Source organism: Triticum urartu, chromosome 5A (genome assembly GCF_056163025.1).
Source record: "Triticum urartu cultivar PI428250 chromosome 5A, HENAU_Tu73, whole genome shotgun sequence".
Lineage (NCBI taxonomy): Eukaryota > Viridiplantae > Streptophyta > Magnoliopsida > Poales > Poaceae > Triticum > Triticum urartu.
Window position 1 is genome coordinate 612,719,027 of NC_141877.1, and position 27,449 is coordinate 612,746,475.

The 27,449-nt window shown below is 47.6% G+C and overlaps 1 protein-coding gene and 1 pseudogene across 1 annotated transcript; one reads left to right on the top strand and one right to left on the bottom strand.

Annotated features, from left to right (window-relative positions):
* Nucleotides 1-4,457: 4,457 nt before the first annotated feature.
* LOC147973352 (uncharacterized) lies at nt 4,458-5,603 on the bottom strand (annotated as a pseudogene).
* A 1,775-nt stretch (nt 5,604-7,378) lies between these two features.
* Nucleotides 7,379-8,371, top strand: LOC147973353 (uncharacterized). The gene is made up of 2 exons (XM_087524652.1): nt 7,379-7,890; nt 8,308-8,371. Exons 1-2 carry the CDS (start codon nt 7,379-7,381, stop codon nt 8,369-8,371), a joined length of 576 nt encoding a protein of 191 aa, XP_087380778.1.
* Nucleotides 8,372-27,449: the final 19,078 nt, after the last annotated feature.

Here is a 27,449-nt window from a genome sequence, read left to right on the forward strand (position 1 = left end):
GTATCTCTTGCAAAAAGTTAAAAATTGCCGAAGAGGACCTGCTGTCACGATGCGCGGTTCAAACATGGATATTCCGCCTTACTGGCCTGACATATTATTGATCACATGGGGGCTTCTGTTTCATAAAGCGGGGTCTCTGGTCTTTTACATCATGTGAGGTTACACGGAGTTGCTCTAAAGCGGCCTCCGGTTTACCCCTTGAGTTCACTTTGCTAAAAGCATCGTGTTATATCACTTGGAGGATTGGTCGTGTCCGAACCAATACCATGCCTCTTGATAAGCGAGAGCCACCAGATCACTTGGGGACTTGGTCATGTCTGAACCAGTCAAGCCTCTTGGTCGGCCTAAGGCCACAGAATCACTTGGGGGCTTGGTCGAACCCGAACCATGACCACGCCATTTGGTCGGCATAAATGCCACAGAATCACTTGGGGACCTGGCTGACTAGAACCATAGTTACACCTCACGGGAGCTTGGTCGTGTTTGGCCATGGTAACGCCATTTGATCAGCTTAAATAAACCTTTTTTGGCAAACGTTTTTGTCGTTGCTTTTGCTTCACACTTTTCTTTGAAGGGGGGTTTTTGCTTTTCATTGTGTTTTTTAAACCGACAAAGTTTTTTAACCAATCAATTGACGGAACACAATTCACGTCAATCCGGAGACTATTTGCCCAGTTTGATCCTTGTTGTTAACACCCTCTTATGGAGTAACACGGTGTTTATCACAATCCGGCACGGTTTTATTATAAACCGGCACAATATGGAAAGAGTTATCAGTACTCAAGATTTGGGTTATCACCCTTACTACAAAAAGTTGGTAAAACCAACGATGTGATTCAATGTCACAGGTATGATATATTTTATATTTGATTATTCTTAAGTACAGCCTTGGTTATAAACCCGGGTTATATGTTGGGTATTATGACCCGTCCGGCGGTAAACCGCCAGGACACTTTAAACTTGTTGTATGCAGAAACAGGTTTGTTAAACCAGCCTGGCTTTGGACAACAAGTCACCAGTATATATTTGGATTGCGCCATTGGAATCATGCGCTTATAAATCATTGGGTTATATTATTCAAATAGCCAAACTTGGCTGAAATTTCATTATGATGTTGAATGAATAAGGTTTTCATACCGGATTATATTATCTTGAATAGCCAACATGGCTGGATTATTATTGTTAAGGTTTTCAAAAGTCGCTATAGCGCAATGTCTACTCTTTTATCAAAGGATATGATTTATTCTACAATGGAAAGAATAGTCTCGAGTCGCTGCAGGCTTACAACCCGGCATTTGGGGGCTACATTATTCAAATCGAGATTACATGCAAGTCTCATGTCGCTGCAAGCATGCATCATGACACTCGGGGGCTAATGCCAAGTCATTTTTAGTCTTACTGAAGAACCCGACTCATCATATTATCATGACCCGGCCCTTGGGGGCTACCAATTGCTCCTGTCAACAATTCAAGGTACACAAGTTTTTGTCCATAATATTGAAGGATCCATTGCTCAGTTGGTAAAGCATAAAGCTCTTAACCTTGTGGACGTGGGTTCAAGCCCCATGATGGGAGTTACATAATATAATATTATTCTCAATGAAGTATATATAAAGTCTTAGCTCAATATTATCTTACTGAGCCGGCCCTTGGAGGCTACACGTTGCTATTAAAGTCTACATGATCATATTTTCAAAGTCCCTGCTCATTCTTTATATAATGACCCGGCCCTTGGGGGCTACACTGGTTGAAGTTTTTTATGAGCATCGGGAAATTATAAGTCCCAGGTTGCTGCAAGCATGACAACCCGGCACTTGGGGGCTACATATATGGAGTATTCAGTTTTGAGATGAACAAACCGGATTTCTTCAAGGTTGAAACACTTATTGGAGCAAGTCTTAAGTTATCACTATGTTCTCCTCTTAAGACTTGGGGGCTACAGGTATTATGCATATAAAGGAGGAATATATTCATTTTATCAGTTTTGAGCAAATCAAGAAGATCAATTACATAACCCGGTGTTGACAACAATTATGACCCGGTGCCATCAATATTTATAAACCGGCCATTTTGGTAATATTAAACCGGCAAGTTTTACATCTTCAAACCGGCTGAATATCAGATAAGTATTTTCAGACCCATATTTCTTAAACCGGCGGAGCTGAATCAAAGGAGTTATTCTTCACAATATTTCTCGGTGACAAGCCAATGTCGGAAAATTGATTATGAAGCTGGTCTGTTGACCCGGATTTCCGAGAAGGAGGAAATAACAAGGACTTAAGGATGATCAGGTACTGGTTTACAAAAATTCTTAACCCGGAGCATAACCTGTCAAATTTGTTCTTGTGTTTATTTTGCAGCATAAGTTTACCATGAATAAATCCAAGCTAAACTTGGGGGCTAATGTCGGGGATATACCCCGCGGTGTAAACCGGCCGGAAGTTAACCCGGCCAGGACTTGGCGGTTTATCTGAAGACCCCGCTGACACTTGGCGAGTCACCGGCGACCCGCCCTGACCTGGCGGTTTACAAGCAACCCACCTGGTCATTATGACTCACTGGTAATCCGGCGTGCGGGACAGACAGATGACAAGGCCCAAGACCCAGAAGGCCGGTTCACGTCTAATGGTGGGCCGGTTTAAGAGGAAGGCACGAGGAATATTATCTTACAAGGATTTAAGACCTGGACTTGTATCCGGTTTGTATTAGAGATAGACTAGTCCTAATCCTAATAGGACTCTACATGTAACCCGCCCCTCCAACATATATAAGGAGGGGCAGGGATCCCCAAAAGGGAGAAGATTGACAAGTTCCACAAGTTGGACAAGTTAGGTTTAAACAATAGCTCTCGAGATAGAGCACTCTTGTAACGGTGATCATAATCATCAATATCAATGAAGCAGGATGTAGGCTTTTACCTCCACCGTGAGGGGCCGAACCTGGGTAAAACATCACGTCTCTCGTCCCGCTCAACCCCTCTCAAGCTACCACATAGATGCGTTGGCCTAGCGACTAAGTCCTGACACTAAGGACATCTGCCGTGACAGTTCCACGACAAGTGTCGTTGGTAGAATAAAGCAGGTAGCCCATCCGGACCCGGAGCTTTAGTTGGACCCATCTGGAACAGCGCGGTCTCAATCTTCTCGTCCGTGATTGGTGCCACCAGTTTTTGGTTCATGCTCTCAGAGACTATCGATGGGATATTTTCCAACAAAGCCTAAGCACCTACCGATCTTCAGATGTGAATAACGTCTCATAGAACATCGTTGCCATCTCTCTCATCTCTTCATCAACTCTGCACCTCGAGCCATCCTCCCAGACTAGCGCTCGGACTGTGTTCTTCCTTTTCCTGTGAGAAGCCCTTGCCTGAAAATACTTTGTGTTCATATCTCCTGCCGCTAGCCAATCCACACGTGATCTTTGCCGTTGCATCACCTCCTCCCTAGCATAAACCTCCTGGAGTTGTTCTTCAATATCTCTAATTTCCGTGGAGTATCCAGTCCGTAGTGATCTGAATTTAGCATCATTTAGCTGCACTTTCAGTTGCTTTATCTGGTTTCGGATGGATCCAAAGACAACTCTTCCCCACTCTTCCATGCTCGTTGTCAACTTTCTCATTTTACGACACGTCTCAGAAAGGCCAGTGCCTCCTGTATCCGCTTCCGCCCATTTTTCAGCAATCATCTGCTCATACCTCTCATGACGTGTCCACGCTTCTTCATACCTGAATTGCCTCGTGCCACTACGTTCCCGATCTGGAGCTGTCTCCAGAACATGCGCAAGCAATGCAACATGATCAGATTCCTCCGTAACAATATGCTGGACATGCGTTTCCGGAAACATGGCAAGAAAATCATCATTACATGTGCATCGATCCAGCCGGACTTGTATATTGTCGAGCCCCTGTCTTCTGTTATCCCACGTGTAAGGATACCCGGAGAAGCCTAGGTCAGCAAGGCCGCAGTCGGCCAAGCAATCACGAAAATCTTCCATTTGCATGTAACTCCTAGGATTTCCACCCCTTTGTTCAGATCGCAATAAGGCTTCATTGAAATCCCCTAGACATAGCCATGGTAGATTATCTTGTCTTCTCAGGTATCTAATTGCATCCCAGGACTTCTTTCTTTGCTCAACGTCGGGCTCGCCGTAGAATCCAGTGATTCTAATGGTCTTCCCTTCCCATATCACCTTAGCATCGACAAAATATTGGCTCCATGGCCTGACAGTAACTTGGAGATGATCTCTCCACCACATAGCCAAGCCCCCGCTCTTCCCGCGACAGTCAACCGCCACTCCACATCTAAAGCCCAAACTCCATTTCAGTTTTTCCATAGCTCTTGCCTTCTTCTTCGTTTCACTCAAGAAAACCACCGCTGGGTTGTGGGACCTAATCAGGTCGCGGAGTTCGCCCACTGTCGAGTCCAACCCCAGTCCTCGACAGTTCCAGGCTAAGACGATCATTGCTCCCGGCGGCCCCGTCCCTCGGGGTCCGCCGCTTTATCCACGTTCTCTGTGATGCGCTCAAACACTGTCGACGTCTTACGTCGCGTATCATGAATGAAAGCATCCGGTCCATCTACTCTTTCTCCATCTCCCTTTGCCACCCAAACTTGCCTTGGCCCGCGCTTCCTGCTATCATAGTTGGTTCTGTCACGCTGGCCCTCATGGCGATCATAATCATGGTTTTGTCTGGGTTTCCGGACATAGTACCCTCTTCGTCTCCCAAACTGTCCCTGCACTCTATGCCCCTCCTGTACCTCATCCTTCTCATAGTTCTGATTATAGCGACCTCCAGGTGTGGCCTGAACCGCGTCCTTGCCCTTCCTTTCCCATGGGATATCCCTAGCAAAACGCCTATCTCTCTCTTGACTGGATTCGAACAGTTTTTCTCTCAGATCCCGCTCCCTTCTTCTCTCCAGCCCCTCTCTCAGATCATACTCTCTTCCACCTGCACCCCTCATGCTATCCCATCTCGGGCTGTTAAACTCACCATCACGATGCTTACTCTGCCCGCCAGTGCGATTTTCAGCAGACTGAGAGAACTGAGAACTTAAATTTCTCTTTGTTGGCAAGTCCCTCACGCGAACATGATCATCCCTGTTCCTAGGTCTACCTCCTTCTTCATGCACCGATTGGTTCCTGCTATCGCTACTGCTGGCTGCTCCCCCGGCAGAAGTGTCTTTGCTTGTGTTTCTTCCAGGGGAAGCACGCAGCCACCCTCCCCATTGCGACGATGAGTCAACTGGGGGCTCACAAAACCCCGACTTATGCACAAGCCGGCCACAATCGAAGCGGAAGTGTGGAATTTTCTCGTAGTAAAAATCGAACCAGGTGCCTACCTTCTCCTCCTTTGATTTCTTCAGGTGGAAACCCCTAACCAGGGGTTCATACACGTCAATCTTAGCTCTGACTCAAAGCTGATTCCCCCTTGCAATGCCATCCTTATCCACGTCAACCTTCACCACTTCACCAATCCAGTTTCCCAAAGCTTTCCCAAAAACAGCTGTCCTCTTATCCGGTGGCAGATCCACCACTTTTACCCACATATCTACCTTGTCGAAAACCATCTCTGATGGTCTCGTCTTCCCTTCATACTCCTTCATAATTAGCACACTGAAGTCGAATTGCCAAGGCCCATTGTTCATCACGTGCTTGTAATCCCCTTCAATACAAAAGTGCACCACAAAAATATTAGAGCCCATATCTCTGAATTGAGCTTCACGATGCAAACCCCACGCCCTTGTCATAGCCCTCTCTAGGCCAGTCTTGTTCACTGGGCGCCTGGTGCACGCCTTACAGACCGCCGACCATCTAGAGCTTTTTGGCAACTCTGACTCCAGATCTTCAAAGACGAAACCCTCAGCTTCCTTCTCCATGAGAACCAATCCTCCCAATCTTGCAGACAAACTCGACGTTGGGTCCGGGGTCTTGCTCTCCAGTGGAGATTTCGAATCCTCCCTGGATCCTGACGCACCCGTCTGTCGCGCCACCGGCGTTGCCGCCGTCGCTGTCTTCGGGGTTGCCGGTTTAGTTCCTGTTCCCGTCCCTGATGCCGCCGCCGCCCTAGGCGTTTTCATGTCGTTTTTTGCAGCCGCCGTCGACTTGCCATCCCTCGTTCCCGTCATGAGCCACAGCCCACAGCGAGAGCTCCGATCGTAGCCTGCGTCTAGGGTTGCGCCGTCGCCCCCCTCTTCGCCGCCAGATGCCAAAACCACCCCCGATGAGCAAAACCCTAACCCTAGCGTAGGATGCGCAATCGCCTCGCGATCGCCCCTCCTATCGCTTTAGTGTTTTCTCTCGTGGTGGACCCGTATGACATTTATGTCATTGCTGAATCGTAGCACGTAAATGAATCTTGTAGTGTTCTGTTTAGCATGTTATTATTTTCACCCCGGTTACCGAGACTGTAAAGATCCGGTCGTGGGGAGACCGATCCTCCCGTTTTATACTACTGAATTGTAGCAGTGCATTGACCATTTGTTACTGCTGCTCCCGCAACGCGCCAACCAACAGTCAGACCACCACAACCCCGGCAGCACCGGTAACACTATAATTACCGCGTGCAGTGTTCTACTACCAGGGGTTGTTTAGGTAAATTTATAAAGTACTAATATTTTTTTTGAGATTTATAAAGTACTAATATGTTATTAATCCTGCCGTTGTTGGTGGCGGGGTTACTGACTGACGCGCCTCTGATTGAGACTGATGCGAAAAGACATCCCGGCGATGTTGTCTGCAGCGGTGAGGGTTAAAATATCACTAGCAGGCTAGCAGCGTGATTAGTGTACGGACAGACGGGGTGCCCGCCCTATGATACTGTTGTGTACGAGCATTGACCCAGCATTGACCCATTTCGCAACATTTTCACGAGCTGAGGTACGACGTGTGTGACGATGTCGTACATATTTCAGGCTTTGGAAATTTTGATTGATACACAGATTGAACAGTTTTTTGTAGGCTCTGTGTAGGATGGTCGTGTCTGGTTGTCCCCTACAGATCGATCGTGGTAGTGCTAGACGGTGTTCACAGCAACTCCAACAGCCCGACCTAAATGGACGACGTTTTTATCCGTTTTTTGTTCGTTTGGGTCGGCTCCCCGCTCGCCGTCCGCTCTTTTTTAGTTTTGAATCGACAGTGCGTCCAACGGGCCGATCCATTTTCATGACCGCGCGTGTTTAACATCGTGCCGTCACCCTGGTTTTGGCGCTCCAGCGCGCGGGAAAGGTTCGCGCGCGGGAGAAAGCGGCCTAGCGCGCGCAGATTTTGGCGCTCCAGCGCGCGGGAAGGTTGGCGCGCGCGTCGCGGCCGGCGCTCGCTATAAAGAAGGCGCTCCCTCCACACTCTGTCGGCCGCCCACTCTCCCCGCCTCTGCGCCACCATGTCGATCCGCCGTCTGGGCGCTTCGGATTTTCAAGGAGTCCGCGGGCGCCGCTCCGGTGCCTTCTCCGTCGAGATCTGGTTTCGCGAGAAACGTCTCGTCCTCGCCACCTTCGACACCGCAGAGGAGGCGGCCCGCGCGCACGACGCGGCGGCGTGGCGCCTCCTGAGGCCTCGTCGGGATATGAATTTTCTCAACGTGTCGAGTCAGCGGGCGCAAGATCTGGTGCCTCTCCCGCGGCTTTTTACCGACGAGGATCGTCGTGTCCACCGGAGGCGGCAGCGTCGCCTCGCCATCGCAGAGAAGGACGTGGAAGCTTTGGTGGTGTGGCGCGGAGGCTACCCGCGGGACATCGTCGACGAGCGCCAGTTCTACGAGCAATTGAGATCGGAGAGGGACGCGAGGAGGAGGGAGCGAGCCGTCTATCGGGAGGACAAGCGGTCGCGGAAGCAGGCAGCTCAATTGAAACTGAAGCTACGAGGAACGGCGGGTTTGGACTTTGAAGACGAGGCGTATGCTGAGCCTACATCCAGACATTGGAGGAGGACATTACCGAGTCGGAGTCAGAAATCGACGAGTGGTGGTTTTTCTTTTTATCTGTGTACGCTAGAATTATCTAGGTATCCATTTTTATCTGAAAAAATGGTCAGGCGGCGTCGGCGACGTAGTAGGCGGGGAGGGTGTGAATTCAATGTGCCACCGACCAGCGAGCTCGATGAGAAAAGAGGGCGAGCGCGCGCGCGTCCGTCTTGCATCCGTGACGACGCAATCAGGCTCAAAAATGAATCGGGAATGGGTCGGCGGGCAGACGAAAGCGGACGCGCGTTCATTTGAGTCGGCGCGTTGGGCCGGTTTTTTTGTCCGCATCGATCTAAACGGACGGCCGCGGACGAAATGGGTCATTCCATTGAAGTTGCTCTTATTAACAGGTGTTTGAAGCGCGTTCGCATGCTGATCGTGATGGAAGCTGAGCTTAAACAATTGGTAGTTTAGTACCGTTGCTAGTACTGTACAAAAAGATTAGGCACTTAAGCAACATCTGTACTACATACTGTACACAGTAATAATCAAGTAAGGGTGCAAGATTTGTTGTACCCTGCCCTGTTTGTATTGTAGGCTCCTTGGCTAAAGCTCCCGTACAGGTACAGGTACAGTAGTAAGCACCGGCTGGCTAATCACTTTTACTCCAAAGGGAGCTTTTCAGACGAGGCCATGTCGCTAATCACACGGTGCGTGCATGCATGCGTGCGTCCGACCGGATCCAATGCCACACCACCACCATGGGAACCCTTCACGGCTTCCTTCTCACACGGGTGCGCGCGGCCGCTCGCACGCACCGAAAGTTGAAAGGTCCATGCCATCACGGCCCCACCGGTCGGCGAGCAGCTCGCACGTGGGCGCGGGTGCGGGCTGACAGGGACGGGACGTGACGCGTCCTGGGGCCCGATCCTGGTGGGGGAAATTACAAACCGCACGCACGCACCATTTGAGAAGAAGATTGGGTTTGGCACGCGCACGTCCGAGGCGTGAACGGCGGCCATAATGCTATCTTAACCTTAAGAACAAAACAAAGAGCATGCCCGGTATTCAACCCGTAGAGCGACTTGGAGAGGTGGCAGACGTGTTGCGGGCACTCGGGGTCGACAAAGCCGGGAGGCTAGAAGCAATAGACCTCTTCGTCGAGCATGCCTTGGAGGAAGGTGTTGGAGACGTTGAGTTGATGCACGGGGCAGCCACGCGGCGTGGCGAGAGTGAGCACCGTGCGGATCGTGGCTTGCTTGACGACTGGCGAGAACGTCTCACCGTAATCAATGCCGACGCATTGCCGAAACCCGTTCACGACTCATCTTGCCTTGTAGCGCTCCAACGAGCCGTCGGTGTGCAGCTTGTGCTTGACGAGCCACTTGCCAGTGAAGAGGTTGGCGTCGGGAGGGCGGGGAACCAGCTCCCAGATCCTGTTGCGGACGAGAGTATCGTGCTCAACGCGCATGGCAGCGAGCCAGTGCGGGTCACATCACTCCGATGAACGGGGTTGCCTGCATGTTGTCATCACTTTGATGAAACAGTTCACATCACGTACCAAATTATTGTAACCTACTCCATCCGTTTTAAAATATAAATACGTTTTTAACACTATACTAGTGTCAAAGACGTTCTTATATTTTGAAACAGAGGGGGTACGTACTTATCATAATAACGTTGGACTCTTTTCTGCGTTGAGGAAACATGGTTCGATGTGCTGTTCGTCTACTTGAACCTTTGTATTTTAGGATTTCACATTTGCTAAGCATATCAATATATTGCACCCACCGCTAAACCGATGTCATATCTTTCACAAAAATACAGGCTACTGCTCATCAACACAACCGTTTCTTGTTTTGGAAATTTTATTTACACTCATCAAACATACATAAAATTATTGCTAGGACCCACATTCCAGTAGGGCTGGCTCCACCTGACGTCCGCTCGCCCGGAGCCCGGAGCAATGTAGGAATAGAGTACCCCGGAAAACGGCAAAAGCCGCAGCGTGCTCGGCTGGGCTGCGGACGGACGACCTCTTCCCATTCCCACCAAAGAAAACAAACACCGCAGTGCACTAGTGCCAGCCGCGGCCTCGCAGCTAATTTTTTTTAAATAATACACTTTTTTAAATAAATTTAAGAAATATTACGCCATTTTGATTTTTTTCAAAAATAATACAGCCTCGGCGTGTGGGAAGCCGATAAGGCCCAATCGGCCTGCGAGAAGCCGAGTAGGGCCGAGTCGGCCGCGGCTATGCCGATTAGTGGCTACTGGGCCACCTGACGCACGGCCAGTCGGCCATGGTGACGCCGAGAGGCCAGTCTATCGGCTTCGGCGAAGCCGATAAGTGTGCATGCAAGTTCAAATGCACATAGAGTACATGCATTCGTTACGTACAAAAGCTAGCTATTGTTGAGAAAATCGTTAACCGGTAGCTGCTCGGTCGGCTGGTGAGTAAGGGATTAATAGACTAATCAGCAAGTTAATCGGCCATTTAATCAATTAATCAGATGATTTATCGGGCAATCGTCTACTCGGGGACCCTATGAGTAGGGATTAATCGGCAAGTTAACTGGTTAATTGAATGAATTCTTGAACAGGAAAGCTAGCTATACTAATCAAGATAACCAACAGCTGAGTCAGCTGAGTGCTCCGGTTTGCAATATATTAGAGCAACTCAAACACGCCGATCCATTCCATTTATGTTTGGGTCACGGCGAACAAAAAAGACGGTCAAACGCGTCGATTCAAACAGACATGCACTCATTTTTCGTCCGTCTACCGCCGCCCATTTGTCGGTGCCTCTGCCAGTAGCCGGCGCCGACACACCTTTCCCCAACGTCGTCACCTCATCGCCCCCACCACTATCTCGCCGCACTGGCACCGAAGCTTCCCAACGCCACCACGAGCTGGAAGCCGCCTCGCCGCCCCCGGCCAGCTCCTTCGTACTGACGCTGGCACGCTCGTCAGACTTCGGCACGCTCGCCGGGCGTCTCCAACCCAGCCACTTGGTCCAAGGGAGGCGATAACTATTTCGAGTGCAAAGAGTACGCCCTTGAAAAGATTGGCTTCCCATCTTACCAGAAATGCACTGCAACCATCTGGATGCTTGCATACGGAATGCCCGATGATCTCATTGAGGAGTACGTCCGTATGAGCGAGTCTACATGCCTATAGTCCATGTACAGGTTCTGCAGGGTTGTGATTGCTGTATTTGGCCCGAGTACTTAAGAGAGTCGACTCCGCAAGATACAGTTTAGTTTTTATTCGGCAGGGCTGTGATAGATGTGTCTTTTTTTCACATGCATTTGAGACAGTTTATTTTTTATTCGGCTTGTAAAATTATGCTTAATTTATTTGATTGTAAAACTATGCTTTATTTGATTGTGAAACTATGACATTTTTTATATGTCTGCTTGTTAAATAATGCAAAACATATGCATATTTGTTGAAAAAAAAGGCTCATTGGTCATGCTGCTATATGTGGGTCGGCGTGTTGGACGCACTGCCGACCTAAATGTTAAATAGGCCGGACGCTGAGCGGAAGGTCGAGCGTACATCGAGTTGCTCTTACTAGTGAGCAGTGTCATCTTGGGTGCAATGACAAGCAATCAGCTTGAAACTTGCTAGTGTACGTGAGCGACTCCGCTTGCAATTACATTTGCACTGCCTAGCTTTGTGAACGTACACATTTGCATGCATATAGCCACTTAGGGCATCTTCAATGGTTGTAAAATAGTTGTTGGTAGATTTTGCCACATAGGATTTTTGATGATGTGTCATACAATAAATAAGGAAAGAGAGAAAGGTTGTATGTATATGAACCAACATCCATTGCATAAGCTTCAATGTAGAATGAGAGAGCATTCCATTTATTATCTCATATTTTATTGGGCAAACTAAATACAACTCATTGGAGTTGTTGTATATTAAGATATTGGTTGATGACATGACAACATACAAACTATTGAAGATGTCATTATCGGCTTTGCCGTGGCCGACTACATGCAGGCCTGGCCAACTGACCGTGTGTCGGGTGGCGTAGCCACTAATCGGCTTAGCCGTGGCCGAGTGGGCCTTACTCAGCTTCGCGCAGGCCGACTGCGCCTTATCGTCTTGCCCGTGGCCGACAGAAGCCAATCGGCTTCCTGCAAGCCGAAGCTGTATTATTTTTGAAAAAAAATCAAAATGACGTAATATTTCTCAAATTTATTTAGGAAAGTGTATTATTTAAAAAAAATTAAGCGGCCTCGCACTCGTTCCACTGCCCATTTGTTGCAAACCTCATGCCAATTCCAGCGCACGACCAAACAGACATTTATTTTGTTCGGATTCTGTTTGTTTTGGTAGGGTAAGAGCAACTTCAATGAGATAACCCATTTCATTTGCGACCGTCTATTTAGGTTAACGACACGGACACAAAAAGCAGCCCAACGCGTCGACCCAAATGGACGTGCGTCTGTTTTTCGTCCGCGGACGACTCGTTTTCGGCCCATTTTTGAGTCGGATTTACGTCGGTGTGGACACGCGACGGATGCACGCCCGCTCGCCTACTCCTGTCCCCGGGCCGCTGGTCTGTGGCACATTGGCCTCCCGTCTCACCCCCCGGCCAACACCCGCCTCCTCCGTCGCCGACACGGCCGCCCATTTTTTCGGTGACTCTTCCAGCTGCCGCCGCCTCCACATCCACCCAGCAACGCCGCCCCTTCCCTCTGTCGCCCTCCGCCGCTGTTTTGCCGCCGGGGAGCAAACTGCTTCACACCGCCGCTTCCCCCACCACACAGCCGCCCGTGACTAAGAAGCCGCCTCGCCGCCCCTGCCACATCGGACCAGCATGCTCGTCGGACGCTGGCAGGGCAGCTAGCTGGTCTATGGGCGCCGCGACTACCCTCGCCGGCCGTCTCCTTCGTCGACGCCTGCAAGCTGCTCGACAGTTTGCCAAGGTACGAAATGGACTCTCCCGATGAGTTCTTTTTCCACAATTTCCTTTGCGACTCCGATGATTCGTCGTCCGACAACGAGGAGGAGATATTGGCTGCCATGTTGGTCCATCACCACCTCAACAGCCAGCGGCCGTTGTTCTGTGGCTCCATTTCGGGCCACCTTTCGGCGTTGAATCGCAACCGAGAGAGCGGGCATTTCCTTCTCTGGAAGGACTACTTTGATACAACAAATCCGTTGTTCAAACATCACAAATTCCGCCGCCGATTCCCTATGAGTAGGCATGTTTTCAACCGTATTAGAGAGGGACTGGTCGTTTATGATGACTATTTCGAGTGCAAAGAAGATGTCGTCGGCAAGATTGGTTTCTTCTCTTATCAGAAATGCACTGCCGCCATCCGAATGCTTGCATACGGAGTGCCCGGTGATCTCATTAACGAGTACATCCGTATGAGCGAGTCTACATACCTAGAGTCCCTGTATAAGTTCTGCAAGGCTGTTATTGCTGTGTTTGGCCGTGAGTACTTGAGAGAACCGACAACTGAAGATACAGCCCGTTTGTTGGCAATGAATGCCAGCAGGGGCTTCCCGGGGATGCTTGGCAGCATAGACTGCATGCACTGGGAGTGGAAGAACTGCCCTTCTGCTTGGCAAGGGCAGTATAAGGGACATGTCAGGGCTTGCACTGTCATACTAGAGGCCGTGGCGTCTCAAGATCTCTGGATCTGGCATTCTTTCTTTGGCATGGCTGGATCACACAATGATATCAACGTGCTTCAGCGCTCGTCGGTGTTTGCTAGGCTTGCCGAAGGCAACAACCCACCGGTGAACTTTACTGTCAACGGCCACAACTACGACGAAGGGTACTATCTGGGTGATGGTATCTATCCTCAGTGGACCACTATTGTCAAGACAATACCCAACCCTGTCGGAGAGAAAAGGAAAAGATTTGCCCAGGAGCAAGAGAGTGCTAGAAAGGATGTCGAGCGTGCCTTTGGCGTTTTGCAATCTCGATGGGGCATCCATCGGTATCCTGCTAATACTTAGAGCACGCAGAAACTGTGGGAGATGATGACTGCTTGTGTGATCATGCACAATATGATCGTAGAAGACGAGCGCCCGGAACGTCTATACGATCAAGGCTTTCAGTTTCAGGGTGAGAATATTGTGCCTGATCATGGAGTAGCGGCAACATTTGAGCAGTTCACTCAATTCATGAAGACATGCGTGATTGGGAAACTCATGTGCAACTGCAAAATGATTTGGTTGAGCATATGTGGGCTCATGTTGGCAACCAATAGATGTGTCTTCTTTTATTCGTTTGCAAAACTATGTGAAACATTTTTATTTGTATTTGGCTTGTAAAACTATACTATTTATTTGGGCGGCCAGACTAAACATTTTCATTTGATAATATGTTGAATGCAAATCAATGTACAATTGGGCGGTCAGCCGGCCACGCCGGCACATATGGGTCGGCGCGTTAGGCGCACTGCCGACCCAAATGCAAAACTAGGCGGACGCCGGGCGGGCGGCCGATCCAAACGGACAAAAAGCGGACAAATGCACCGTCCGTTTGGGTCGGTCCATTGGAGTTGCTCCAATGAGGTCGTGTCTGGGCCTTTTCTGGGATGTGCCGGCCATGCGCCCAACGCGCGAACGCATCTCCGGCCGCATCTCGTCCTCATGCATTTTTCTTTTCAAGCACATACCTTTTTTTCATCATTGATTTTTGATACATGGAAATGCATCATCAAATTTTGACTACAAAAGCAAGACCAAATAAAACAAGAACCACAAGAATACATTTTAGAAGATAACCAACTTCCATAACTGCTCATGTAAATTGGATTAGTGCCTTCTTGATGCATTCATTGTTGATCTGCGGAGGCTCGATCTTGCGTTCTTCTTTATTTTTCGAGTCTAAAGAAATAGACGTTGCTTTCTCACATGTAGTCTCATGTCTAGCCTCTATTCTAGCAACAATAGCATTAGTCTCATCTCTAGCCTCTATGCTAGCTAAAAATGCACAAACATCTACTAAATTGTGCTCTATCAATATATCGATGTATTCTTCTTCCCAATACCAAAATTTACATCAATTCTACACAATAAAAACTTAAGTTTGCACAACTAGTCAAATTCAAGAGCACAACCGAAGTTAAGTAACACATACCCCATCGGTTGAGCACTTGATGAACACCCATTCAGATGTTCTGACGTTGTAGACACGTGGCAGAAGACTTTCTTTGGGCAGTCGTCGCACGTAATGAGTGGCAAAGGTGCGCCGACGAGCTTTTGGACCAGCATCGAGCCCGGTCGACCGCCGTTTGTGTATCTGCCGGTGGACAGCCGACGGTGTAGATCCGAGCGGCTGGAGGCGGAGACAGTACCTCCATGCGGCCTTGCGGCCTTGCCGGAGCCTTCCGGCCCGGTACCCGGCCAGTCCATGGCACGGTGCGGCCTTCCTTAGCCGAGCGAGCTCAAGGCCGACCGGATCCGCTCCAAATCCGGTCGCCGGGTGCGCAAATCAGGTGACCATGGTTGGGTAGCTCGGGGGCGTCGAGGGAAAGGGGGCTAGACAAGCGCGCGTCCGAGCTGCACAGCGGCAATGGCAGCGGCGATGGCGAGGGGTAAGAGTGTAGGGGATGCGGCTGGAGAGGGAAGGAGGGCGGATAGAGAAAGGGATGTCTGTGCCACTGGCGGGCCCGCCCGTCCGCGCGCTTTTCTTTTCACCTCAAAAGCGGCCTAAATTTGGGTCTGGATGGATCGAAAGCGGACACAAAAGGAACAAAAATCTGTTTGCATCCATGCGCTGGGCCATCTTGTATGTGTGTTTTACCCTCAACAGACACACTCGAACAGGACGGGTAGCCCGGTGGAGTAGGCTCACTGCTCCTCAGCCCACACGGCGATCTGCCCGAGAAGCGGAGAGCGTGCCACTGCCACCGCTCCACTCCCCACGCCACACACCCCGCATTGTTTCAAAATCCGCAGGCCGGTCCCCGGAGGCGGCGAGGGGCGTCTCTGGTGCAGAAGGGCGCATGCTTCTTGAAGTTCTAGCGGGAGGAAGGAGCTGAAGGAAATATGCCCTAGAGGCAATAATAAAGTTATTATTTTATTTCCTTATATCATGATAAATGTTTATTATTCATGCTAGAATTCTATTAACCGGAAATATAATACTTGTGTGAATACATAGACAAACTAAATGTCACTAGTATGCCTCTACTTGACTAGCTCGTTAATCAAAGATGGTTATGTTTCCTAACCATAGACAAAGAGTGATCATATTCTTAGCCGTGTGCGGTGCCCCCTTCCACCATAATCCTCGATAATATTGTAGCGATGCTTAGGCGAAGCCCTGCGACGGTAGTACATCAAGATCGTCACCACGCCGTCGTGCTGACGGAACTCTTCCCCGACACTTTGCTGGATCGGAGTCCGGGGATCATCCTCGAGCTGAACGTGTGCTAGAACTCGGAGGTGCCATAGTTTCGATGCTTGATCGGTCGGGTCGTGAAGACGTATGACTACATCAACCGCGTTGTGCTAACGCTTCCGCTGTCGGTCTACAAGGGTACGTAGATCACACTCTCCCCTCTCGTTGCTATGCATCACCATGATCTTGCGTGTGCGTAGGAAATTTTTTCAAATTACTACGTTCCCCAACAGTGGCATCCGAGCCTAGGTTTTATGTGTTGATGTTATATGCACGAGTAGAACACAAGTGAGTTGTGGGCGATATAAGTCATATTACTTACCAGCATGTCATACTTTGGTTCGGCGGTATTGTTGGACGAAGCGGCCCGGACCGACATTACGCGTACGCTTACGCGAGACCGGTTCTCCCAACGTGCTTTGCACAAAGGTGGCTAGCGGGTGACAGTTTCTCCAACTTTAGTTGAACCGAGTGTGGCTACGCCCGGTCCTTGCGAAGGTTAAAACAACACCAACTTGACAAACTATCATTGTGGTTTTGATGCTTAGGTAAGATTGGTTCTTGCTTAAGCCCGTAGCAGCCACGTAAAACTTGCAACAACAAAGTAGAGGACGTCTAACTTGTTTTTGCAAGGGCATGTTGTGATGTGATATGGTCAAGACATGATGCTAAATTTTATTGTATGAGATGATCATGTTTTGTAACCGAGTTATCGACAACTGGCAGGAGCCATATGGTTGTCGCTTTATTGTATGCAATGCAATTGCGCTGTAATGCTTTACTTTATCACTAAGCGGTAGTGATAGTCGTGGAAGCATAAGATTGGCGAGACGACAACGATGCTACGATGGTGATCAAGGTGTCGCGTCGATGACGATGGTGATCATGACGGTGCTTCGGAGATGGAGATCACAAGCACAAGATGATGATGGTCATATCATATCACTTATATTGATTGCATGTGATGTTTATCTTTTATGCATCTTATCTTGCTTTGATTGACGGTACATTATAAGATGATCCCTCACTAAATTTCAAGATAAAAGTGTTCTCCCTGAGTATGCACCGTTGCCAAAGTTCGTCGTGCCCAGACACCACGTGATGATCGGGTGTGATAAGCTCTACGTCCATCTACAACGGGTGCAAGCCAGTTTTGCACACGCAGAATACTCAGGTTAAACTTGACGAGCCTAGCATATGCAGATATGGCCTCGGAACACTGAGACCGAAAGGTCGAGCGTGAATCATATAGTAGATATGATCAACATATTGATGTTCACCATTGAAAGCTACTCCATTTCATGTGATGATCGGTTATGGTTTAGTTGATTTGGATCACGTGATCACTTAGAAGATTAGAGGGATGTGTTTCTAAGTGGGAGTTCTTAAGTAATATGATTAATTGAACTTTAATTTATCATGAACTTAGTCCTGGTAGTATTAGCATATCTATGTTGTAGATCAATAGCTCGCGATGTTGCTCCCCATTTAATTTTTATATGTTCCTAGAGAAAACTAAGTTGAAAAATGTTAGTAGCAATGATGCGGATTGGATCTGTGATCTGAGGTTTATCCTCATTGCTGCACAGAACAATTATGTCCTTGATGCACCGCTAGGTGACTGACCTATTGCAGGAGCAGATGCAGACGTTAATGAACGTTTGGCCAGCTCAATATGATGACTACTTGATAGTTTAGTGCGCCATGCTTAACAGCTTAGAATCGGGACTTCAAAGACATTTTGAACGTCATGGATCATATAAGATGTTCCAGGAGTTGAAGTTAATATTTCAAGCAAATACCCGAGTTGAGAGATATGAAGTCTCCAACAAGTTCTATAGCTAAAATATGGAGGAGAATAGCTCAAGCAGTGAGCATGTGCTCAGATTGTCTGGGTACTACAATCGCTTGAATCAAGTGGGAGTTAATCTTCCAGATAAAATAGTGATTGACAGAATTCTCTAGTCACCATCACCAAGTTAGTAGAAGTTCGTGATGAACTATAGTATGCAAGGGATGACGTAAATGATTCCCGAGCTTTTCATGATGATGAAATCGATGAAGGTAGAAATCAAGAAAGAGCATCAAGTGTTGATGATTAACAAGACCACTAGTTTCAAGAAAAGGGCCAAGGGAAAGAAAGGGAACTTCAAGAAGAACGGCAAGCAAGTTGCTGCTCAAGTGAAGAAGCCCAAGTCTGGACCTAAGCCTGAGACTAAGTGCTTGTACTGCAAAGGGACTGGTCATTGGAAGCGGAAATGCCCTGAATGTCTAGTGGATAAGAAAGATGGCAAAGTGAACAAGGGTATATTTGATATACAGGTTATGGATGTGTACTTTACTAGTGTTTATAGCAACCCCTCGGTATTTGATACTGTTAGTTGCTAAGAATAGTAACTCGAAATGGGAGTTGCAGAATGAACAGAGACTAGTTAAGGGTGAAGTGACGATGTGTATTGGAAATGGTTCCAAGATTGATATGATCATCATCGCACACTCCCTATACTTTCGGGATTAGTGTTAAACCTAAAATAAATGTTATTTAGTGTTTGCGTTGAGCATGAATATGATTGGATCATGTTTATTGCAATACGGTTATTCATTTAAGTAAGAGAATAAATTGTTGTTCTGTTTACATGAATAAAACCTTATATGGTTACACACCCAATGAAAATGGTTCGTTGGATCTCGATCGTAGTGATACACATATTCATAATATTGAAACCAAAAGATGCAAAGTTAATAATGATAGTGCAACTTATTTGTGGCACTGCCGTTTAGGTCATATTGGTGTAAAGCGCATGAAGAAACTCCATGCTGATGGACTTTTGGAATCACTTGATTATGAATCACTTGATGCTTGTGAACCATGCCTCATGGGCAAGATGACTAAGACTCCGTTCTCCGGAACAATGGAGCGAGCAACTGACTTATTGGAAATAATACATACTGATTTATGTGGTCCGATGAGTGTTAAGGCTCACGGAAAGTATCGTTATTTTCTGACCTTCACAGATGATTTGAGCAGATATGGGTATATCTACTTAATGAAACACAAGTCTGAAATATTTGAAAAGTTCAAAGAATTTCAGAGTGAAGTGGAGAATCATCGTAACAAGAAAATAAAAGTTTCTACGATATGATCGTAGAGGTAAAATATTTGAGTTAAGAGTTTGGCCTTCAGTTAAAACAATGTGAAATAGTTTCACTACTCACGCCACCTGGAACACCACTGTGTAATGGTGTGTCCGAACGTCATAACCGTACTTTATTAGATATGGTGCGATCTATGATGTCTCTTACCGATCTACCACTATCGTCTTGGGGTTATGCATGAGAGACAGTTGCATTCACATTAAATTGGGCACCATCTAAATCCGTTGAGATGACACCGTATGAACTATGGTTTGGCAAGAAACCTAAGCTGTCGTTTCTTAAAGTTTGAGGTTGCCATGCTTATGTGAAAAAGTTTCAACCTGATAAGCTCTAACCCAAATCGGAGAAGTGTGTCTTCATAGGATACCCAAAAGAAAATGTTGGGTACACCTTCTATCACAGATCCGAAGGCAAGATATTCGTTGCTGAGAATGGATCCTTTCCAGAGAAGGAGTTTCTCTCGAAAGAAGTGAGTGGGAGGAAAGTAGAAAACTTGATAAGGTAATTGTACCTTCTCCCTTATTGAAAAGTAGTTCATCACAGAAATCTGTTCTTGTGACTACTACACCAATTGGTGAGGAAGCTAATGATGATGATCATGTAACTTCACATCAAGTTACTACCGAATCTCGTAGGTGAACCAGAGTGAGATCCGCACCAGAGTGGTACGGTAATCCTGTTCTGGAAGTCATGTTACTAGACCATGACGAACTTGTGAACTATGAGGAAGCGATGATGAGCCCAGATTCCGCGAAATGGTTTGAGGCCATGAAATCTAAGATATGATCCATGTATGAGAACAAAGTATGGACTTTGATGGATTTGCCCGTTGATCGGCAAGCCATAGAAAAATAAATGGATCTTCAAGAGGAAGACGGACGCTGATAGTAGTGTTACTATCTACAAAGCTAGAATTGTCGCAAAAGGTTTTCGGCAAGTTCAAGGTGTTAACTACGATGAGAGTTTCTCACTCGTATCTATGCTTAAGTCTGTCCGAATCATGTTAGCAATTGCCGCGTTTTATGAAATCTGGCAAATGGATAAACAAAACTGCATTCTTTAATGGATTTATTAAAGAAGAGTTGTATATGATGCAACCAGAAGGTTTTGTCAATCCTAAAGGTACTAACAAAATATGCAAGCTGCAGCGATCCATCTATATACTGGTGCAAGCATCTCGGAGTTGGAATATACGCTTTGATAAGTTGATCAAAGCATATAGTTTTATACAAACTTGCGGTGAAGTCTGTATTTACAAGAAAGTGAGTGGGAGCACTACAACATTTCTGATAAGTATATGTGAATGACATATTATTGATCGAAGATAATGTAGAATTATTCTGTAAAGCATAAAGGAATGTTTGAAAGGAGTTTTTCAAAGAAAGACCTCGGTGAAGCTGCTTGCATATTGAGCATCAAGATCTATAGAGATAGATCAAGACGCTTGATAAGTTTTTCAATGAGTACATACCTTGACAAGATTTTGAAGTAGTTCAAAATGGAACAATCAAAGAAGGAGTTCTTGCCTGTGTTACAAGGTGTGAAGTTGAGTAAGACTCAAAACCCGACCACGGCAGAAGATAGAGAGAGAATGAAAGTCATTCCCTATGCCTCAGCCATAGGTTCTATAAAGTATGCCATGCTGTGTATCAGACCTATTGTATACCCTGCCCTGAGTTTGGCAAGGGAATACAATAGTGATCTAGGAGTAGATCACTGGACATTGGTCAAAATTATCCTTAGTGGAATAAGGATATGTTTCTCGATTATGGAAGTGAAAAAAGGTTCGTCGTAAAGGGTTACGTCGATGCAAATTTTGACACTGATCCAGATGACTCTAAATCTCAATCTGGATACATATTGAAAGTGGGAGCAATTAGCTAGAGTAGCTCCGTGCAGAGCATTGTTGACATAGAAATTTGCAAAATACTTACGGATCTGAATGTGGCAGACCCGTTGACTAAACTTCTCTCATAAGCAAAACATGATCACACCTTAATACTCTTTGGGTGTTAATCATATAGCGATGTGAACTAGATTATTGACTCTAGTAAACCCTTTGGGTGTTGGTCACATGTCGATGTGAACTATGGGTGTTAATCACATGGTGATGTGAACTATTGGTATTAAATCACATGACGATGTGAACTAGATTATTGACTCTAGTGCAAGTGGGAGACTGAAGGAAATATGCCCTATAGGCAATAATAAAGTTATTATTTATTTCCTTATATCATGATAAATGTTTATTATTCATGCTAGAATTGTATTAACCGGAAACCAAATACATGTGTGAATACATAGACAAACAGAGTATCACTAGTATGCCTCTACTTGACTAGCTCGTTGATCAAAGATGGTTATGTTTCCTAACCATAGACATGAGTTGTCATTTGATTAATGGGATCACATCATTAGGAGAATGATGTGATTGACTTGACCCATTCCGTTAGCATAGCACTTGATCGTTTAGTTTGTTGCTATTGCTTTCTTCATGACTTATACATGTTCCTATGACTATGAGATTATGCAACTCCCGTTTACCGCAGGAACACTTTGTGTGCTACCAAACGTCACAACGTAACTGGGTGATTATAAAGGTGCTCTACAGGTGTCTCCAAAGGTACATGTTGGGTTGGCGTATTTCGAGATTAGGATTTGTCGCTCCGATTGTCGGAGAGGTATCTCTTGGCCCTCTCGGTAATACACATCACTTAAGCCTTGCAAGCAATGCAACTAATAAGTTAGTTGCAAGACGATGTATTACGGAATGAGTAAAGAGACTTGCCGGTAACGAGATTGAACTAGGTATTGAGATACCGACGATCGAATCTCGGGCAAGTAACATACCGATGACAAAGGGAACAACGTATGTTGTTATGCGGTCTGGCCGATAAAGATCTTCGTAGAATATGTGGGAGCCAATATGAGCATCCAGGTTCCGCTATTGGTTATTGACCGGAGACGTGTCTCGGTCATGTCTACATTGTTCTCGAACTTGTAGGGTCCGCACGCTTAAGGTTTTGATGGCAGTTATATTATGAGTTTATGCATTTTGATGTACCGAAGTTTGTTCGGAGTCCCGGATGTGATCACGGACATGACGAGGAGTCTCGAAATGGTCGAGACATAAAGATTGATATATTGAAAGCCTATATTTGGATGTCGAAAGTGTTCCGGGTGAAATCGGGATTTTACCGGAGTACCGGGAGGTTACCGGAACCCCCCGGGAGGTATATGGGCCTTAGTGGGCTTTAGTGGAAGAGAGGAGAGGTGGCCAGGGCTGGGCCGCGGGCCCCTCCCCCCCTTGTACGAATAGGACAAGGAGAGGGGGGCGGCGCCCCCCTTCCTTCTCTCTCTCCTCTTTCCCCCTCCCAAATCCTATTCCAACTAGGAAAGAGGGGGAATCCTACTCCCGGTGGGAGTAGGACTCCTCCTGGCGCGCCCTCCTCCTGGCCGGCCGCACCTCCCCCTGCTCCTTTATATACGGGGGCAGGGGGCACCCCTAGACACACAAGTTGATCCACGTGATCATATTCTTAGCCGTGTGCGGTGCCCCCTTCCACCATAATCCTCGATAATATTGTAGCGGTGCTTAGGCGAAGCCCTGCGACGGTAGTATATCGAGATCGTCATCACGCCGTCGTGCTGACGGAACTCTTTCCCAACACTTTGCTGGATCGGAGTCCGGAGATTGTCATCGAGCTGAACGTGTGCTAGAACTCGGAGGTGCCATACTTTCGGTGTTTGATCGGTCGGGCCGTGAAGACGTACGACTACATCAACCGCGTTGTGGTAACGCTTACGCTGTCGGTCTATAAGGGTACGTAGATCATACTCTCCTCTTTCGTTGGTATGCATCATTATGATCTTGCGTGTGCGTAGGAAATTTTTTAAAATTACTACGTTCCTCAACAGGAACTGGGCGAGAGAAGGGCCGAGGCCCTTGGAGGAGGAGTTAGTAAGAAAGGAGCCATGGTCGCTGCGCGCGTCGTCACGTGCCTGCTGGCGGCGGCGATGTGCCTCTCGTGCGGGGCGGCCAGGTCGCCATAGGCAAGGACGCACATCTCGCACCAGCCGGCCTTCGACCACCCTTTCCTCAAGAACCATACAATCCAGGTAATACGTTTGATTCTAGAACCTGTAGGCAGGAGGAGAATCCCACTCCTGTCCTTATCTTGACAGGTTAGCAAGCTGTTTTTCCTTGCCGACAAAGTCCATAACATATGCACAGATCTCTATTTGTCTGACTGACTGCAATATCACTATCCCAACATTGTTGTTTGAGCAAAAAGCAAAAAAAAAACATGGTTGTTGAGCAGATTGTTACCATGCCGTCCTTGGCATTGCATCGGCGCAAGGGGAAGGATCGGCCGATCGTTTACCTTTACCCCTGTACAGTACAATGGATCTTTCACAAGGTCCGGTCGGCCGAAAAGGACCGATTAATAACCGTTCTATATTTGAGAGATGACAAAGCGATTCATGACAAAATTGGAAGCCGTAGGTCTCGGATTCTATTCAACCAGCAGGATGGATGAACACGAAAAAAGGGACGCTGCTGACCATGCGAATTAGCCAGCCATATCATTTGTGATGGACGCCGATAAGTGCCACACGTATGGGTGTTAAGGGGGCTGCTCACACATTTTATGTGGTGTATAAGAGCAACAGCCCACACACCCACATGTGGGCAAAAAAAGTAATGCTCACACACCACTTTTTTTACCTCCCGATCCCTCTCACACACGTGCGTGTGGGCGAAATAGATAACGCCCACACGCTCCGTACGTCAGACCTCGTACCTTGTGGTCCCGCATGCCCACGTGACAGTCACCGCGCGTCCCGCAGTTGTCATGGTCCAGACCCTCGTCCATGTTCGTTTAACTGCAGTTGCCATGTCGCTGAACTTCGGTTGCCATGTCGGACAACTACAGTTGCCATGGTTGCTCAACTGCAGTTGCCATGTATGGTTTGATCTACTGCAGTTGCCATGATTGTCAAAACTTTAGGAGTTGCCAGCCACTAAACACTAGGCAGTTGCCATGTAGCACTACAAGAAGGCATGGCAAAAAAACATGTTCGGGTAAAAGATAGAGTTGTCATGTGCTCACAAACACACCAGGGCAGTTGCCATATACCTACAGAAACACATGGCAACTGCCAGCTTTGGGTGTGGGCTAGGAGACGGGCGTGTGGGCGAAGTGATAAACGCCCACACACCAGCCCCCTCTGCGTGCGTGAAACTAGTGTGTGGGCGAATTGCTAAACGCCCACACACCAGCCCCCCGTGTGGTGAAAAAAAGAACGTGTGAGCGACCGGATGAATGCCCACACACCAACTTAGTCCTACGTGACACAAAAACTGCTAGAACGCGCCAAGATTCATGCAGAATTGGTTGGACAAGGATCCATACGTGTGGACGAGTTGCCAGACACCCACACGTGTAGGCGTTAACATTTTTGTTTGTGATTTGCCAACCGGTTTATGCCTGCTTGTATCCCGAAACGTCTACAAGCTTCAAGGCGAGTTTGCACGACAATGGAGAATGTGGCTTGGGCAGGATATTGCCGTCCTTCCTGAATGTGTGTCCCTATGGATGAGGCTCCAAGGAGTGCAACTCGAACTGGAAGAGGGGAGGAGGATATGTTGCGGTGGCCCTGGGAGAACAAAGGTAACTTCTCCGTAAGCTCGGCATACGCAGCCAAGTTTTTTGGTCGCGAAGTAACGCCCACTACCGACTTCACATGGAGATCTCGGGCACCATTGCAGTGCCGTTTTTTCGTGTGCCTAGCTGCGAGAAATAGGTGTTGAACATCCGACCGTCTGGCAAGAAGGGGCCTGCCACACCAAGACCTTTGCCCACTTTGCAACCAAAAGGATGAAACAATCAACCACATCATGTTAGGTTGTATGTTCGCGAGAACTACACGACTGCAAGTGTGCAATGCGTTGGGCAAGACAGAGCGGACGCCATCAACTGCGGATGTGCTGCCGACATGAGTACTGGACAAGACAGTGCAAGGGCACCAGCGGAAGGACATTCTCACAATCATAACGCTTGGCCTCTCGGAATCGTGGAAGCATCAAAACACGGTGGTCTTTGACGGAGTTGCCCTATTAACGACACAAGTTGTGGGTAGAATTGAGAGTGAGGGTAGGGCTTGCAAAATGGCAGGCCGCCTTGAAGGTAACCTGGAACTTTTCTTTACGGAGATGCATCGATGGATAATGCATGAGTAATAATGTGTGTGAGAGTATCTCCAACCGCTGCCGTATTTTAAGGCATAAAAAAGTGGTGGAATAATAAAAATAGGCACAAAATTGTTTTTTACAATTTTTTAAGGGCACGAGAACTCTTCGTCTCCACCAGCAGCCCTAAAATAGGGTACCCAGATCAACCAATTCATCCTCTATTTGAACTAAACATTTGAACTACTTAGACCATAATTCATATTTCAAACAACATTCGACCGAAATACATAGTTAAAGTATTACATGAAACTTATATTAAACTAACAACTTAAATTACCAAACTATGCTACAGTTATCCCAGTCGTTGGAATCGGAGTCACTGTCGACATCGACCACTTTGTCGCCTCCTCCATTCTTCTTCTTCTTCTTCTTGCTATGTGACGACGATGGTCTTGCCTCGATGTCGTTCTTGCGCTTCTCGGTTTCTTTCTTCCAGTAGTAATCTCACATACTACGAATGTGCTCAAGCAAACGCCGCCATGGCCTCTTCGTTGCTCTCATGGATATTATTGCGCTCGTCGATAACGATGCAAGGAGCCCGGATCGGGCTCGATGCAATTGTCGTAGGCGGGCCGACGAGCTCCGCATCCTCCCGAGTGTTAATTTCTTGGAAATTGAGCATCGACTGGGGGAGCCCGTGTTGGGGAACGTAGTATTTCAAAAAATTCCTATGATCACGCAAGATCTATCTAGGAGAAGCATAGGAACGAGCGGGGAGAGTGTGTCCACGTACCCTCGTAGACCGTAAGCGGAATCGCTTAGTAACGCGGTTGATGTAGTCCAACGTCTTCGCGATCCAACCGATCCAAGTACCGAACATACGGCACCTTCGCGTTCAGCACACGTTCAGCTCGATGACGTCCCTCGATCTCTTGATCCAGTTGAGGACGAGGGAGAGTTCTAACAGCACGACGGCGTGGCGACGGTGATGATGAAGTTACCGGCGCAGGGCTTCGCCTAAGCACTACGACGATATGACCGAGGTGTGTAACTGTGGAGGGGGGCACCGCACACGGTTAAGAGAAAACTTGTGTGTTCTAGGGTGCCCCCTGCCCCCGTATATAAAGGAGGGGAGGGGGAGGCCGGCCGGCCCTGTAGGGCGCGCCAGGAGGAGGGAGTCCTACTAGAACTCCAAGTCCTAGTAGGATTCCACCTAGAGGAAAGGGGGAAGAAGGAAGGAAGAGGGGGAACGGAAGGAAAGGGGGGCGCCGCCCCCTTCCCCTAGTCCAATTCGGACCCGGGGGGGGGGGGCACGGCCAGCCCCTTGTGGCCCTTCCTCTCTTCCCACTAAGACCCATCAAGGCCCATTAGTTCCCCCGGGGTTCCGATAACCCTCCAGCACTCCGATAATTATCCGGTACCTCTCGGAACTCATCCGGTGTCCGAATAACATCGTCCAATATATCAATCTTTATGTCTCGTCCATTTCAAGACTCCTCGTCATGTCCATGATCTCATCAGGAACTCTGAACAATCTTCGGTCATCAAATCACATAACTCATAATACAAATCATCATCGAACGTTAAGCGTGCGAACCCTACAGGTTCGAGAACTATGTAGACATGACCGAGACACATCTCTGGTCAATAACCAATAGCGGAACCTGGATGCTCATATTGGCTTCGACATATTCTACGAAGATCTTTATCGGTCAAACCACATAACAACATACGTTGTTCCCTTTGTCATCGGTATGTTACTTGCCCGAGCTTTGATCGTCGGTATCATCATACCTAGTTCAATCTCGTTACCG